This window comes from Amyelois transitella, chromosome 11, assembly GCF_032362555.1.
Source record: "Amyelois transitella isolate CPQ chromosome 11, ilAmyTran1.1, whole genome shotgun sequence".
NCBI classification, from domain to species: domain Eukaryota; kingdom Metazoa; phylum Arthropoda; class Insecta; order Lepidoptera; family Pyralidae; genus Amyelois; species Amyelois transitella.
Genome location: NC_083514.1, coordinates 212,704 through 231,893, shown reverse-complemented (window position 1 = coordinate 231,893; position 19,190 = coordinate 212,704). Strand labels below are relative to the sequence as shown.

General features: G+C 36.4%; 1 protein-coding gene across 3 annotated transcripts in view; it reads right to left on the bottom strand.

The window, feature by feature from the left end:
• Positions 1-19,190, bottom strand: part of LOC106133655 (E3 ubiquitin-protein ligase znrf2) — a 92,764-nt gene that overhangs the window by 58,493 nt on the left and 15,081 nt on the right. Inside the window, exon 1 of one of the 3 annotated variants that reach the window (XM_060946448.1) lies at positions 9,933-10,142. The exons of the other annotated variants lie outside the window; for them this stretch is intronic. Within the exon in view, the coding sequence (XP_060802431.1) occupies positions 9,933-9,999 (67 nt within the window). The 5' untranslated portion in view covers positions 10,000-10,142. Of the gene's footprint in view, positions 1-9,932; positions 10,143-19,190 lie in introns of those variants that run through there. 3 annotated transcript variants of the gene reach the window in all.

Genomic DNA, 19,190 nt, shown 5'->3' with positions numbered 1-19,190 from the left:
TCGAACTCGTACACACATACGCGTTCCTATTTGCAATAGTTTGCGTCAAAACTTGGGGTCAGCGGTAGGCAACAATAAATTAAAATACGCAACTAAGAGAGGATAATTTTTTTATTCAGTATTGGATTAGGCATTTTCCTTCCGTCTTACTAGATGGTAAGTGACGATGAAGATGAAGGAAGATATTACATGCCTATCCAAGAGATACCCATTTATAATATTTTTAAATCCAATAATTCCCACGGGGTCGGAACTTATATATGATATTTTGTTTTACGCGGGTGTATTGTACTCATAGCTGGAACTAATTAGTAATATATCTATATATATTACAACTATATATGTACATACATTATATTTTATTATTTATTCATAATCCAAAAAATTTTAGTGTATAAGATCAGCTTATACATGGTGTAGGCCGGCCGGTATATACATATATATGTATAAATATTAGTAACAGTAATTTTCTCGAACAACGTTCCACATAACATTTTGAGGAGTATTGGCAAACTGTTACGTACACGACAGTGGTTCAATAAGTTTGTTGATCCAGCTGTGTGTGTGTTTGTTCTGAGGCCGACAGCCGCCGAAACTAGCCGACAGCAGATGGTTTTAAAGAAAATGAGATGTTTTCTTCAAAACAAGAAAAACATTAATATGCTTCTCTTAAAATGTACGTTAAGTAATAGAATCATTCTATATGGCCTATCCGTGGCCTAAGTACCACGATAAAAAAGAAAATTTGCATTTTAGAAACTGAGGTTTGTAAAACCACTAAAATCATAACTTTCACTTAACATCCGATCGGATTTATTTAAAAACTCGTTCACCAAGATATGAGATATACATAAAATAAAATCACGCCTCTTTCCCGGAGGGGTAGGCAGAGACTACCTCTTTCTACTTGCCACGATCTCTGCATACTTCCTTCGCTTCATCCACATTCATAACTCTCTTCATGCAAGCTCGGCGGTTTCGGGTATTTTTGACCTGACCCTTTACCAGGACGTAGTATCTTGATCAAATATGAGATATAATAGCACGAATAAAGAAATTCTCCACAATTAAACGACCCACAAGAAATACGACACAATTTTTGTGTGTTCTTGTGAATGAAACCACAATTGTAAGTACATGTACCTTATGAACAGAAAGGTGAGTGTAGCGACCAGCGCCCGAACAACCAGTGTCAGGTCTCGCGCTCGGCCGAGCACACCTCACATTGCAAAACACAAACCGCCTGACAGTGTCCGATAATGTTTCATCGGCGGCGACAGCCTGCTACTTGCAAATACATATGTGGCCGTTTCAAATCAAACAATGTGATTAGACAAAGAAAACCTGTAATTTATTGTAAATAAGAAGGGATTACATGAAGTTGAATATAAGAATCTGATTTTAATTCGAGAATCGTGTTTATGTTTATACGCGCACCTCGGGATCCTCCCCAGTGAGGTGAGGACGCAACCGGGACTAACGATAGGAAGATGATGATGATCAAATTAATGACTTACGTTGTAAACATCATTTTGTACAAGCCTATTTCTCGTTATGGTGAAGTGTCACTCAGTATTTCATTATAAGATGATTGCTTTAGTAACTTTTGAAAGTAAACATTATGGAACCGGTAAATTCTTCAGTGCACAATTTATGTGCCGTGTGGTTCCCGGCACTAGTAGAAAAAAGAATAGGACCACTCCATCTCTATCCCATGGATGTCGTAAAATACGATTAAGGGATAGGCTTATACTTGGGATTCCTCTTTTAGGCGATGAGCTAGAAACCTGTCACTATTTGAATCTCAATTTTATCATTAAGCCAAACAGCTGAACGTGGCTCTTCAGTCTTTAGATGACTGACTGTTGGCTCCGTCTATCCCGCATGGGATATAAACGTGATTATATGTTATCTTTTCGAAGATAGCTTACTTATCCCATCCAAAAATTATATGAAATCCGTATTTTTATACTACAATCTGATGTTTTTATTAACATTTAAATGTTTCGTAACAAAACTTTAACGTAATTAAATTGCTTTTAATCTATATACTAAACGAAAATAGATCAACGTGTCGAGTCATTGTCAAGGTCTGGAGCACATTTACTTAAATTGGTCATTGTGCTTAGAACGCGGTTCTGACATCCGAACCAATACGCAAATTACCTGAAGATTTATAGCCAATCAGGCAATTAATCATGCTTTGAGTACAAGTGTACGAATTGGGTGTATTCATTAAATTTCCATTGTGATGTCACACAATGAGTGTTAACAAACGATAACAAATTATGAAAAAATATAACACAAACTTGCAAGAAGAGAGCGATGAATGAAGATATAGGTATACATAAATTTATATTACCACGTTTATATCCCTTGCGGGGTAGAGAGAGAGCAATAGCCAACAATCTCAAAAAGACCGAATGGCCACGTTCAGCTTTATGTCTTTATTATGGAATCGAGATTCAAATAGTCACAGGTTGATACCCCATCGCCTACAAGTAGAAATTCCAAGTTTATTAGCCTTTCCCTTAGTCGCCTTTTACGATATCCATGAGAAAGAGATGGAGTAGTCCTATTCTTTAGTGTCGGGAACCACATAAACACACGGCATGAATGTAGATGAAGGGAAAAAAAAATATATACTAATGGCAAGTAGAAATAATGTTGTCTCTGATATGTTAATAACAACTGTAATAATGGAGGACTTAACTCCACCTGCAAGATTATCAGGACACATTAGGTAGGAACATAAAAAAACAGAGTGACTGACTGACAAAAGACGTACAGCCACTACTGGTACATGAAAGGTAAAATTTGGCAGCACTGATGAAAATGAACGAGATTTTAATTTTAGGCAAGCGGAGCTGCGTGAGATATCTAGCTGAATTTAACAAGAAGAAGCCTGGGGTATGCCTTTGACCGTGGATCCTGGATTGGGTGAATCAGGTTTTTACACGAAGCGACTTCTTTTACATTTGACCTCCGCAACATTTTCAGGTAAACCTGATCCATATTGGATCAATCATGGTTACACTTTCAGTTGCCTGAATGTGCAGGTTTCCTCCATCATCATAAGACTGTTTGTATTAAACTCTTATCAAAATGGTTGTGGACCAGAATAAACATAGTTTCATTATTTACGAGAACATAAAAGAAGTGAATCACCTCAAAACCAAACACTGACTGTCATCATTAAAGGCGGTTATCCAAATGCTGTCATCAGTCATCATCGGAGCATTTCCGGCAATGACTAAGTTGCTACTATCTTAATAACATAATTGCAATGATGATATCATAAATTCATAAGTGCGAGACGCCATCTTAGATTAATTCATATAAAGATAAAGTGATAATGAATTAAAAATACTTACTCAAAGACGGAGAAGACCTAGGCGGCCTAAACCAAGAGTACCCATGAGTAAAGATGATCTAACATAACTGATGAATGTGGATGATGTGCTGTGCCGTGTGGTTCCCGGCACCAATACAAAAAAGAATAGGACCAATCCATCTCTTTCCCATAGATGTCGTAAAAGGCGACTAAGGGATAGGCTTACAAACTTGGGATTCTTTTTTAGGCGTTGGGCTAGCAACCTGTCACTATTCGAATCTCAATTATATCATTAAGCCAAATAGCTGAACGTGGCCATTCAGTCTTTTTAAAACTGTTGGCTCTGTCTACCCTGCCAGGGATATGGACGTGACCATATGTATGTATGTATGTGGATGAAACATAAGATATAAGCAGATATCTTGGAGACCCCAACCTCTAACGGGAAAGAGTCATATGTATGTATGTATGTAGTTAAAATACCAATGTTTCTTGGCCCACCACCAACCAATAGAACTGAAAATAGTCTAGCCAATAAAACAAATGAAGCAAAAGAGACTCCGTAAAATATTGTGGTCTTTCAAGCCACATACTTGAAACGTCTTTTGTTAGTACTTGACTTTATGTTCCTGCATTTCGAAATAGGTTTAAATACAATGAGAATCGAATACATTCACTGAATGCTCCACTGACTGCAAGGCTGTAAACGTTGGGCCACGAAGCTACGCAATAACTTAAAAAGATCATTTTTTATATGCAATCAGCAACATAACAAAAATAAAAAAAAACTCATCTAAAGCACCACATAGAGGCAATGCTTAAAAACTTAAAAATACAAAAAAAGTTACGTTCTTTAATCAACTTAAACAGTTGAGATGAATAAACAAATATAAGTGACACATGTGACATAACAGCAGCACTGATTGAGACAGCACCAAAAAAGCTTCCTTGTTGTTCCGAAGACTGTGGGTTCAATGCCATGAGCGTTAACGCTACGCCATAAAGCCGTCAAGAAGAAATACGCAGACGATATTATCTGGTTAAATATAAAAAAAATTAAAAATAAAATCTTATTTTTGAACTACAGTTCACTAACCGATATGTTACAAGTTTTACCTACAAATGATACTAAATATGTAATTTGTGTTTATAAAAGACTATATTAGATTGTTTTTTAACATTTTAGAATTTGTTATCCATAAAAACCTTCAACGCTTTTTAATAATTTGAGACAGGCTTTTGTGGTTTCAGAACCTCTGTTTCCGTGGCCACACATTTAAGGAAGGCTGTAAGCTAGACCAGACTCAGTTGCCCTCTTGTTGTCTGCGCGCAAGTGAACTGTTGAATTTTATGGGTTTGCTTCACTCGCTACTGTTACATCGAGTGGATCTAGTGCAAACACTTTATCTAATGTAACATCGAAAGCTTTTACCGTAATTGCGTTTGATAGAAAAAATATTGTTTGATCATCATTATTTTAATCCACGTACGCGCGCAATGAAGGTATTGAAATTGTACCTACTGCATAAATTATGTCGCATTACGTAGATGCCACAAATTATGTTATATTATAATTAATAAATCGATGCTAATAATTGTGAAATTGTTGTCACGCTTTCAAGGTTGGTTGATTTCCAATCAGTAAATTTTTGCATAAAATTGTGTCAACTTTTCAGTTTTACATTGTCTTATATTTGAGTTTCTGGAGAATAATACTCGTAACACAACGTTTTAGTAATTGAAATGCTTTTTAATTATCAGGCAACATTCAAAGACTGTAAATAACTATACAAAAGTATACGTATATATCCTATACCTATTGGATACAAAGGTTAAACGCATTCGCTCTAGCTCGGTTAAATCACCCACAAAAGTTCCATAGACTGTTTGTATGTACCATCTAATTAGTACTAATACTATGAGTAAATAAATGTTATACAGAAATAGAAAAGGGTATGTTAAGATGGTTTGGTCATGTGGAATGAAAGCAGGTTGACTAAGCAGATCTACAGGGAGAGTGTGGAGGGAAAGGTTGGAGTGGAAAGACGAACGTATCTTGATCAAATTAAGGACGTCCTGGTATAGAGTCAGATCAAGAGTACCCGAAACCGAGCTTGCATGAAGAGAGTTATGAATGTGAATGACGCGAAGGAAGTATGCAGAGATCGTGGCAACTGGAAAGAGGTAGTCTCTGCCTACCCCTCCGGGAAAGAGGCGTGATTTTTATGTAAGTATGGATGTAATAAATGTTAACTCTATATTTACATTAGCGTGGGACTAAATATGCTCAAGCGTCTTTATGTACACCTGCCCTCTTTAGAAGGGCACGCGCGAAGTCGTCTTAATCGCGCGAGAAACTATCGCTGTTTCGTTTTTTATTATGACGGGAAACGGGACAGCGATTGTTTCTTCGCGCGATAAAAACGGCGTCGCGCGTGCAATACTACAGGGGCTGGACTGAATATTATGTTATAAATTTAAAGTCAGTATTTTCAAAACTGGCTCAACTCAAGTTGTTAACTCTGTCTACCCCGCAAGAAATATAGACTTGACTATATATATGTATATTAACTAGATAGTCCCTGAACATTTTGCTCATGCATTTTGTTGATCCCGTCAAAGGACAATATTTTGAGGTCAGCTCAATCTCAATTGACATGCGGTGTAGGGATGCATTCAGGGAGGATTTCCCGAAAATCCCACGGGTAAAGGAAGACACGGAATTACTTACATACATATAATCACATATAATCACGTCCATATCCCTTCCAGGGTAGACAGAGCCAACAGTCTTAAAAAGACTGATAGGCTACGTTTAGCTGTTTGACTTAATGATAGAATTGAGATTCAAATAGTGCCAGGTTGCTAGTCTGTCGCCTAAAAGAAGAATTCCAAGTTTATAAGCCTATGCCTTAGTCGCCTTTTACGACATCCATGGGAAAAAGGTGGAGTGGTCCTATTCTTTCTTTTCTAATGGTGCCGAAAACCACACGGCACAGAATTTATGGAAATTTTTCTGATGTAATCTGAAGTAATGTGCCGGGGTTGTGGCAAATGGTAGGAAGTAGTCTCTGCCTACCACAATAATGTTATTGTGTGTGTATCTCAGACATTTCTCGTAATCTATCCACGTTAATCCATCACGATAACAGATTGTTTTGTTCTAGAAGATACGCGTACTGCGTATTTTTGGGACTGTAAAGTATTACGATTTATATTGAACTTGATTGTCTTAACTATTGCATCATATATGTATGTTTAGTGCAATGTAGTAAATATATTTATTTATTTATTTAAACTTCATAGCACAAAATACAAATGAATTGGCGGACTTAATGCTAGAAGCATTATCTACCAGTCAACCATTGGATCTGACAGAGACCTTTAAGTGGGGTCAAACTAAATAAATTTATTTGAATATACGAGTAATATGGTATATACTCGTATCTATATTTGGGAAAGAGATGGAGTAGTCCTATTCTTTTTTGTACTGGTGCCGGGAACCACACGGCACTTTATAGTTTAGTTTACTAACTAAAAAGCCAACAAAATTTACAATGTAGGTGGGTTTACCTCGTACTCGTGAATGAAGCCTAATAAAGTACCCATAGCGTAATATTCAGCTGCGGTCAAGGTTGATCTTGTTTGAGTCAGCGATGATTACATCACTGATAACATTGTGCCTTTGACCGACTTTTGCAGAAGATTGTTATGGCTGTGTTATGTGCTGTGTGATTCCTGGCACCAATAAAAAAAAGAAAAGGACACCACTCCATCTCGTTCCCATGGATGTTGTAAAAGGCGATAAAGGGATAGGCTTATAAACTTGGGATTCTTCTTTTAGTCGACGTGCTAGCAACCTGTCACTATTTGAATCACAATTCTACTCGTATTATTAAGCCAAATAGCTGAGCGTGGCCTATCAGTCTTTTCAAGACTGTTGGCTCTGTCTACCCCACAAGGTATATAGACGTGACCATATGTATGTATGCATGTATGTATTTATAGATATACTTGTTTACACTTTGATCATATCCACCTGATAATTGACGAACCTATCGCTCTAAAATCCTACTACTATTATAAAGGCGAAAGTTTGTATGGATGTATGGATGTTTGTTACTCTTTCACGCAAAAACTACTGAACCGATTACCATGAAATTTGGTATGTAGGTAGCTGAAGACCCAGAATAACACATAGGCTACTTTTTATCCCAGAGTTCCCGCGGGATTGATAGGGTTTCCATGCGGACGAAGTCGCGGGCGGCCTCTAGTCAAACATAAAGTTAGCATTTTAACGTGACATCAACAGCCTTGGTAATTTTTTTTTAATACAAATTAGTAGAAAGTATGTTTGTAAGTGATTTCTAATTACAATGAAACCATATTGGTTTTCTGATAATGTGGCACATTTACTAATTCATTTACGCATTTAAAATCAATCGAAGCAAACAATATTATAATTAACGATAATGCATTTTGACCTACGCCATTTTTACTGTCAAGCTATCGCGCACTACTGATAATTTCAAGAGCAAACAAGTGATTAACACATCACTACTTACCTTCAGATGCATATTGAGAATGTTTGTCATCTTGATCAAATTAAAGACGTCCTGGCAAAGGGTCAAGTCAAGAGTACCCGAAACCGCCGAGAAGAAGAGATTTATGAATGTGAATGAAATGAAAGAAATATGCAGGGATCGTGGCAAGTGGAAAGATGTAGTCTCTTAACCTTCCGGGAAAAAGGCGTGATTTTATGTATGTAAGTTTGTTTGTTGGTTGCCACGGTCTTAAACTATATTAATTTTCTAGTTAATAATATTAACAAGTAGAATTTTGCTATATGAATATATGTATATCAGTCCCAAATGTGTGATTCCCAGCACCAATTAAAAAAAGAATAGGACCACTCCATCTCGTTCGCATGGATGTCGTAAAAGGCGACTAAGGGATAGGCTTATAAACCTGGGATTCTTCCTTTAGGCGATTTAGTTCTTTTTTGTATTCATGATTTCTTTTCTTTCATGGTTTAAATTATTACTTGTCTAGGACAGTGAAATTATACTTGAGTAACTTTTGATATAACGTAAAATATAAAAAACAGGAAAGCAAGAGTGATGTTGAAAAACCTAAGCATTTCAGGTTTGTGTCTCAAAATGTATCATATCACAATATATGTAAATGAACTTAGAAATGGAGACTTCATTTCGAGTAGGTTCCTAATGAGATGGTATTAGTTTAGATAATAATTCTCGCGAGAAACCAAACATTAGCATCTACTAATAATTCTGTTTACATAACATAAATCAGTTGTAAGTCTAATGCATGTGTTTGTCTCCCACAAATTGAAGATTACAGAAATGAAATTACATGGTGTGTCTTGTGGTTTTTGACAGCAAATGAATGTATCAAACCTAAAAAAACATATTAAATCTTTTGTTGAATAAATTGATTTCTAAAAAAATTAAATTTAAAAAAGATTGAAATAATATTGTTAAGATAAAATTAAAAAATAAAACAGAAGACTTAAATAATTTTTACAATAATAAAAAAAGATTAAAAATTCACGAGTACACAAGTGACAGTTGTTTGATGAAGTTCATATTTAAGATCGATACTGTCATCCATATGGAATATCATGCCATTATATGATCATCTAACAACGTTAATAACTATTTCACGCGGACGAAGTCGCAGGCACAGCTAGTTTTTTTTATAAAATGATTTGCACTTCAAGTCGATTGATAGTTGGCACATAGGTAAGGCCTCTTTAGCCTTGTAGGCAGGTCACCGCTCCGCCTTCCTAACCGGTAGTTACACCAGTCCACAATTCCATCCTTAATAATATACAAAGCGAAAATATTAGTTTATTTGTTTGCAACGCATAAACATTGGCACTATTTTTAAAATTTGCACTTTCAGGAGTGATTAGGCTACTATTTTACTAGGAATAATTAAATTCCATCATCCAAGAATCAAATCAAATCAAATCTGTTGACAAAAAGACTGTTGACTCTGTCTACTGAGCGGGGCATAAGGATGAAATAATATGTTTGTATTCTGGAATTCCACGAGAGTGAAACGCCGGGTCAAACTAATCAATACATGTTTAAAAAAATCTAACATCACTTGGTGAGTGCTGACATACAGGCTAAGTTTAAATAATTTCGATAGTTAAACGATTATGTCGTATACCTTTCTGTAATGCATTATTTTGCAGTTGCACGCAGCGCATCATAAAGATTAGGTAATCACTTTCAGATAGCAACATGTTTGACACTAAAGTTGAAAACAAGGAAAGTAAACACCACAATCTACTAGTCCATCCATTTCTATACTTCAATAAATTTATCTTGAAATGTTTTTATCAAAATATAAATCCACGCAAACATATGTACATATGATCACGTCTTCATCAATTACTGATTAGACAGAGTCTCGGACAGTCTCGTAAATACTGAAAAGCCAAGTTCAGCTGTATGGCTTAGTGATGAAATTGAGATTCAAATAGTGACAGGTTGCTAGCCGATCGCCTACAAGAGGAATCCCAAGTTTATAAGCCTTTCCCTTCATTATTAAATATGCAAAAACATACCAATATCTTTCGTGGCAATGTGCCTCTGTTCCCCTTGATGTGAATTGGTCCCGAAAACCTGCCCCATCTTATTGGTTACCACTACACAACACTGAGATCACAAACAAAAACAAACGATTGACAATCAGCTGATACGAGTAGCAGTGTTCCTGCGCAGGTCACATTACGTGCGCACGCGACGACGTTTGGCGCGGTACTGAGTAAGTATTGGAATGATATGATGTGATGTGATACTATGATACAGAGGTGGCCGATAAGGGCCGTTTGACCCATATCTAGTCTAGTCTCGAGTCAATGTAATTTGTCGGAAAAATGGAGAAATATCCGGGAAAATTGGCAATTGGATTGTAGCTCGATTGTCACGGGGTACAGGTAACATAATAATCGCTTTATTCCGTGCAAAATGTGATAAACATCTTTATGTATTGCTCGTTTGAAAATCTTCCTACTGGCTTAAGTCCCGGTTGCATCCTGACCACTCTGGAGAGGAGCCCGGCGTATATCTTTGACCATGGATCCTGGATTGGGTGAGTCATGCTTTTACATTGGGCGAGTTTCGTTTTGGCTTCTGTTGGTTCGTCTTATGCCTGTGTCTTGTGACTAATAACTCTGTCTATCCCTTATTAGACATTGACGTGATATGTGTGTTTATTTAACGGCCCGTGTGGCGCAGCGGTAGTACGCTTGTCTGTGACACCGGAGGTCCCGGGTTCGAATCCCGGCCAGGGCATGATGAGAAATGAACTTTTTCTGATTGGCCTGGGTTTTGGATGTTTATTTATATAAGTATTTATTATAAAATATAGTATCGTTGAGTTAGTATCTCGTAACACAAGTCTCGAACTTCGAGGCTAACTCGATCTGTGTAATTTGTCCCATATATATTTATTTATTTATTTAATTTTAGATCGCGATCGCGAGATAGCATCTATATTCAGTTATCAATATTCGCCACTCGAATCAAAATCGGGTCAGTAGGAGTTGCGCAATGTGAGATAAACGGTGACACGACATTTTTGTCAAATTTCATGCATTTGCAAAAGCGTTCATCACCAAATAAAGCCTTATTATAAATTGAAAGTATTAAGACCAACATTCTTTAAAAATTTATCCAACTAAAGGCTTAAAAAGTTAGGATTCTTGTTTAAATCAATGGGACATCTATCACTATCAGAATCTCAATCCATCCAGAACAGATTAGAATAGATTTATTTTCAAAATAGCATACAAGGTATCACTTATTGACGTCACATCACTTAAATCTAATTATAACTACTACCGCTTCCAAAGCGCATGTTAAGAAGCGGCGGAACAAAATACACTGTAGCATTTTCACCGGACGTCAATTTACAAATATAGATCTCTTTAATCTAAATCGTGGACGAATGCGCATTGTCTACATCAAAAAACATGAATAAATGCAGTGATAACTTGACATGGTCTCTTGTAACTGTACGGTCTAAGTATGAGGAATAAAGTGGTACCGTGTGGTTCCCGGCACCAATACAAAAAAGACCACTTTATCTCTTTCTCATGGATTTCGTAAAAGGCGACTAAGGGATAGGCTTACAAACTTGAAATCCTTTTTTTGGGCGATGGGCTAGCAACCTGTCACTATTCGAATCTCAATCATTAAGCCAAATAGCTGAACGTGGCCTATCAGTCTTTTCAAGACTGTTGGCTCTGTCTACCCGTATAAGATATAAAAATATAATAAGTGTGCCAAATTGTACATACATATTGACAAATTCTATGAGTACCTTCGTTTCGTACGCAGTGCTCTAGATTCTCGACTTAAACAATGTGTTTCCCTCATTTCCCACCGTCTCTTGCCTATTATAATAGCGCACTAGCGAGATACCGCGACTCCACTCGCACGCCCCACTTTCATAGAATACCTCACTTATTCACATTGGTCGGCTAAGTGACAAATAAATCTTAAAATGCAACCGTAAACCTTGTTTATCATATTTATACACAAAATGAAATGGGTGATTTATTTTTCGGGATTTACGTACGAGGATTAATTCTTTAACCATCTTGAGTACCTATATTATAAAGCTGAAGAGATTGTTTGTTTGAACGATCTCAGGAACTACTTTATCGAATTGAAAAATTCTTGTTGTATTGAATAGACCATTTATTGAGGAAGGCTTTAGGCTATATAACATCATGCTGCAACCATAAGGAGAAATAATGGAAAATGTGAATAAAACGGGGAAAATTATTCATCCTTGAGGGCTTGAATGAAGGCCAAAATAACTATTCCACGCGGACGAAGTCGCGGGCACAGCTATTTATTTATAAACTCGATTTTCTTCTCTATCATTGACCAATGTCGGCTTCCTTCACCTTATTCTGATCAGTCAGTCACGTTTTGACGTCAGCGACCACCGATTTGCGGCTCGGTGCCGGTGATTCAGTTATCACAATGGTCACCCTGACCGTGTCAATGTAGTGTGTCCGGTTTGAATCGCAGTACCGATTGGACTTGATGACTTGTAACGTACCTATAGCGCTGTTGTTTTCTTGAAACTGTCAATTGTTAACAGTTAAATGGTCTTCGTCAGTTTTTACCGTTAATGTGACGTTATGTTATGGTGTAAAGTGTGATGAGACGAGTAAGTCATTAGGAAATATCAATTAAAGAAACAGGTTTTGGAACTAACATGCAGATATCACAAATTCCACGTAAAAGTTTAAAAAAAAACTCCAGAAATGTGCTGACGCAACCAGCACTAACGCTAGAAGATAATGTTTGATACAACAATGTACCGAAGATCTACTCACGAGTTACATACATACATACATCATGTAGTGTTAGTAGTTTCCGGCGTCAATATAAAAAAGAATAGGACCACTCCATCTCTTTCCCATGGATGTCGTCGATGAAAGGCGACTAAGGGATAGCCTTAAAACTGGCAATTCTTCTTTTCGGCGATAGGCTATCAACCTGCCACTATTTGAGTCTCAATTCTATCATTAAGCCAAGCAGCTGAACGTGGCCTACCAGTCTTTTCAAGACTGTTGGCTCTGTCTGCCCCGCAAGGGATATAGTCGGGATCATATGTATGTATTATTTATAAATAGTACAATGCAACGTGAAAGCTTAAAATCAGTTTAAGAAATCAAATGCAATAATACTAGTGTCCAACATGAAAGATGATTCCTATATTGTGCAACATGTGTTTTTTTTAATTTCCTTGCAAAATGCTTTTGTTTTTGCAGAAGGAACTTTTTGAAGAGAAAGGATGAATAAAGCTTTATCTGTGTCCAAATATAGAATGCCCGCTATTTTTGGGGCTTCAAGATAGCGATCTTAAAACATTTCCACTCTTCCCCGCACATGCAATGGATTTTGATTGTGCGTTTTTTTTTTACATTCATACACATAGTCACGTCGATACCCCTTGCCGGGTAAACAGAGCCAACAGGCTCGAAGAGACTGAAAGACCCCGTTCAGCATGTTCATGATGGAATTGAGATTATAATAGTGACACGTTGCTAGCCCATCTCCTACAAGAGGAATCCCAATTTTAAAGGTTTATGCTTAGTCGCCTTTTACGACATACTTGGTAAAAATATGGAGTTGTTCTATTATAAAGTGCCGGAAACCACACGGCACATCCAATATTTCTCTCAAATATTTTTGATAGTTCTAAAGAAGATTTATTTAATCCACGTATCTAGTATTTACCATCTCAAGTGTCTGCTGTCGACCTGACAATATCATTATAACACCACATACGAGATAAGGTGAATCAACTTGGGCACGTTGCAGCGCGCATGTCTTACCTGAAACAGAACAAACAGACGGTCAGCTTGTGTTAGCACAGATATTTATAGACTACATCTATACGTCTTACTGAACAAAACAAGCCTTGGTATTGAACTTGAAATATTTTAGTATAAACCATTATTTTAATCTACATACATATATGTTGGTTCAGTTTGAATCTTGATGTGGTAAAGTCAAATAAAACTCAGTGGATTGTTTAACAATATAATTAGAAAATAAAGATATTATAGGCTTATAAACTTGGGATTCTTATTTTAGGCGATGGGCTAGCAACCTGTCACTATTTGAATCTCAATTCTATTATAAAGTGAAACAGCTGATCATGGCCTATCATTCTCTTTAAGACTGCTAAACGGCTTATGAATGGCTATCAGTCTGTCGTAATGGACAAAGACGTATTATGTTTGTGACTTTACAGCTTTATAGCATAGAGAATCTATGAGAGGTTGCGAAAAAATTTATATTACTTTTTATCAAAAATCCATACTAATTTATTATAAACCAACCCTTATTATAAATCCAAATAAACAAACACACAGGACGCAATTCGCGCCCGATACATATCTCGTTAGCTTTCCCGCGCAAACAATAGCGCTACTAGCGCCACCTACAACGAGCGGGCGCCGGCGGAAATCAATTTTCCGGGATGGAGGCTTTCCGATCCACACAAAGGAAACGCCGGGAACGACATTCTTATCAAAAAGTACCTACCATCTATATCTATTAAATAAATTGTTATTGCTTCATTAGTTTATCACGTCGATTAGTATGCCTATGATAAACCACTAAAGTATGTAATTCGCGCATCCAATTGTGTGTTTTCGTCCTATTTCATAAAACTTTGGCCAAATTACATCAAATTGTAATTAATCATTTGAAATTCAAAGGATTCTAATCTCGGAATCCCGGCCAGGGCATGATAAAAACCTTACTTTTTCTTACTGGCCTGGGTCTTGATGTCTATGACTTGAATATTTTAAAAATAATATTGTAGAAATTTTGAATAAGTAACTTTTAAACACATCTCGAACTTACTTAAAGTGCCAGATTTCCAGGAAGAGATCGTGATGAGTCTTATGAGATAATACATAAAACCTTTTGCATTCACCTAAAACACTTCGCTTACAAACTCTTACTCACATAAAAATCTTTTGTGAATAGTTTACAATCGTATGAATCCGGGAACCGATAGTGGGCAATAAATAACCGGCCTGGCTATACCATTCCCGGTTACATTCGGGACACTATAATTTATTGCCAAAGGTTGAGGGTTGTAACGTGTGGAATTTTGTAAAATGGAAAACAGATGCCCGTGTAGCTGACAATTTAATTAAGTGCACCTTTCAAGTACAGGAATTCTAATTTGAATAAAATATATGTATGTCCCACAATACAAACAGAGCTATCTTCGTTTTATATAAGTAGACATTTCAATTAAAATTTAAGTGGAACGACACTATTAAGTAAGTAAAATTTGTGCATACCAAAAAATAAGCATTATCTTGTGCGATTAAGAACAGCATACTTACACACCAAAAAACATCAATTTTCTTTATCTAGAAAAGAAATTTTACGCCAAAAGTTACAAACTCCTACAAAAACCCAAAAGGCAATTTGTTTGCATTGCAAATCAGTATTTATAATATTCAGTCGGCGCCTATTTTAAAATATTTATTGAAATAGGTACATAGATTTTGAATAAAAAAATAAGTTGCCACTTAAAAATAGGAGTAAATAAAACAAAAGTAAGTAAGTATACGTTACATCCATCAGCCAAATGATACAATTTATGTGATCAATTCATACACCTACTTAACTGTGTATAAAACTTGATGAAGTGTCAGTCAGGTAGAACTATAAAAGTTTTTGCTATGCACATAGGGTAACCAGGTCGATATTCGGATTCACAAGGAAACTAATTACGGGGACTATCCTACCACCACCCATAGATCTACCAACCTTTAGGTCATACGAGCCGAATTATGGGGGGAGTGCGCTGCTCACGCGTTTCCTCTTTAACAGCGCACCCTTTCTTGACTCCCTACAAAATCTCTACATACATACATATGATCACGTCTTTATCCCTTACGGGGTAGACAGAGCCAACAGTCTTGAAAAGACTGATAGGCCACGTTCAGCTGTTTGGCTTAATGATGGAATTGAGATTCAAATAGTGTCGGGTTGCTAGCCCATCGCCTAAAAGAATCCCCTAAGTTTACAAGCCTATCCCTTAGTCGCCTAAAATCTCTACGGTGTCCTTTTAGTTCAGTATTACTCTCCCTATTTTAGGAGGGGCTGATGATTTACATTACGCGTTACGGGGAGTTTGAAATTGATGGGTTAAAAGTTTTTAGATAACATTTAATTTCGTTAAGTTACCACCCATCATTTAAAAACAAGTCCATAATTTTAGTATAGTCTGGCAGCCCTGGAGGTACCGCACTCTCCACGGGGGGTAGGTAGTACGTGATGAAGCCAGACGCTGAAAAAACTGTCTGGTGTAGACAATACGTAGCTAAGCTTCCTGCACGTAAATTACTTGTCTAGCTGGAATCTGTAAAAGTGCAGATAAAATGTTTTTACGATGTCTGTGCATATTCCGTAGTTTTTAATATTCAGGTAAGATAAGAGCACATGAGTTTTTAAAATGTTCCAGCATCATGCCTTTCTGAATTTTTAAATAAACTGATCTATTATCTAGTATACTCTTCTTCTCATTTCGATGTTTAAATAATATTTTTAGACAACCTTTTACGATATCGCTTTTAATGTTTTGTTAAATATAGAATGCCATTAAGAAATACATTTTAACGTTTAAACGAACTCTCTTTTTTGTTTTTATACATTTTTAGATTTTCCTAGAAAATTATAATTTAAGTGTGGTCTCAAGCAAAATATAAATTACCCTTATTCTTACAATTTTCCTTCCCCTGAATTGCTCAATTAATTATGAATCAAACATTAACAATGGACTAAAAGTACTTAACAAACAATGAGGCACCACTTGCTTTCTCCACGGCTCACAACATTATCAGATATGTGAGATAAGAATAACGATATTCAGAGTCAAGGTCGAACAGATTTCGTCACAGACGTAGGATTTCGTCCGAAATTAAAAACAATATGTAAAGTCTATCACTCAGTCTTCGCAACATATCTATGCCTAACACATTGCATTATTGTATACATTCTACTGGTGGATGTTCTGTCTATGTTTCCTTGTCATCCATTTATTTATTTGTCAAATGAAATCATAAAATATAATACCAATCACGGGTCTAAGAGTAACTTCTACCTTAAAAAAAAAACAATCCAGTGGCAGAAGTTTCTCGAGTTTTTAAACACTCAGACGTCACTCTGTTCAATAACTTTCTGGAGTGACCTTGTGGCAAAGGCGACATGTCTTCTCACGCCTCCATTTTGAATAATGGTCTAATTGTCCACTACACGTGTTCATTCTAGTTGTTGGGTGTTGAGTGATGAGACACAAAGCTTTGAAGTTTATTTCTGTTTATAATAATGTTTCGTATCCTAATCCTCCTGTGAGCCTCAGGTCCTTAAACCCAGATTTGGCATAAGGAAGACAGTAAAACACAAGGCCGTTTAAATATAACCTATTCTTTATGTTAGTTTTAAGAAACATTTTTTATAAATTTGTGTCATGAACTCTTTCTCTTTGTCAAGGCCGTGTTCGAGGGGAAACTTAATGGTAAATTTATTTCATACTTTCTCCGCCCTCTTTTATCATGATATCCTAAATTCTCAACTCCTGTATACCAATATGTCTCCGATTCGAAGTCCGAAAGTTGTCTGATAAAGTTCTCAGGAAGACTTCCGTTGGTTCATTATTTCATACTGCGATGATAATGATGATATTGCTCTTTCAACTTTGTGTGTTCTCCGCTGTCAATCTTTCTATTCCTTTTCATGGGAATGACGTAATTCATCAGTTGATCGGAGTAATCAATACATATTAATTTTTACTTGAGATGTCTCATCGAAACTCTACATTCTATCATCGATAACAAATAAAAAAATACGCATTATCAATTTGTCTTGGATTGTAACAATTAGTTATATTATTAAATGCAATGTTTTCTTAATAGACTTCAGCTCCATTATTGCGTAACAGTGAATAAGGGGCAGTTTTATTGCGACAAGCTTAGAGTTAATGCCTGTGTGTGGCTTCATTTAATATCTTGTTCGTTACTTGGTCCGCCAAGAAGAAGGTTCTAGATTTACGAGCCTCGCCGACCAAGCAATTAAAGACTAGTTATTGTTATTTTTAAATTGAATAACTGGTAAGCCCGTCGGTTTCGGGCACTCTTGACCTGGCCTTTTGCTAGAACGTGGAGAAGTATGCATAATTTGCAAAGGTTGAATTTATTCGAATTGCCAAAAGCGAAACCTTTTGGTTGCTAATATTGTGCCCTCACAATCATCATCCTTTCTTGGCATTGGATGCCGATTACGTCCACACCTTTCTGGAGAAGAAACAGAGGCACAACTCTGACCCAGACCCTGGCGTGTGTAAATTAGGTTTTCATACAAAGGGTCCTCTCATCTGAACAACGAAACCTTTTCAAGGGAAGCTTATCCAAATTGGATAATGGTTACAAATCCAGTTGTCAAAATGTGCGCCTTATTCTGTTACAGTTTATATGTATGTGCGTATTTTACGACCTCTGTATAAAATTCGGAACAATAGATTACTCTGAATTCTATGTTTACCAGATAATTATATTCCCTGGTTTTTTATTCAAATGGCCTCACGTCAGGTCTGCGTAACCTAGTCTTACAACTATAATATTTTACTTAGATATTATTATTTTTTTAACAAAATGAATGTGCAATCAAATCCCAAAGTTTGTTCACAAGCCAGACAGTCGCATTTCACTGGTTTACGAGATACGAGCCGTCAAAAACAAATAAACTATTGAAGTGGTCACTGCACTGCCATAAAAGGAATATTTGGCAACACAAACTAAAACGGGATCGTGAAGATTTTACAAAATTAAACTGAAACATTTGAAAGTAAGCATATTTAATTAAAAATTATGTTCACGACCATTGTACGAGTGATGTTTTGAAGACTTTATGAAAATATCTTTATTCATATTAATTCAGTATCAATTATTATTAGTATCTTGATCAAATTAAGGACGTCCTGGTAAAGGCTCAGGTCAAGAGTACCCAAAACCGCCGAGCTTGCATAAAGAGAGTTATGAATGTGGATGAATTTTTTTACAGGTTTATTAATTGGAAGTGGAAAGAGGTAGTCTCTGCCACCCCTCCGGGAAAGAGGCGTGATTTTATGTATGTATTAATTCAGTTGATAAATATCTTCTTTTTTAAGGTAATGCATAAAATTTGTGTCCTAAGAAATTGCAGAATTCTATAAAATTATGGAATCCTAGTCCCCGCATACGTAACAATGCGCATCGAAAATAGATCGCTGC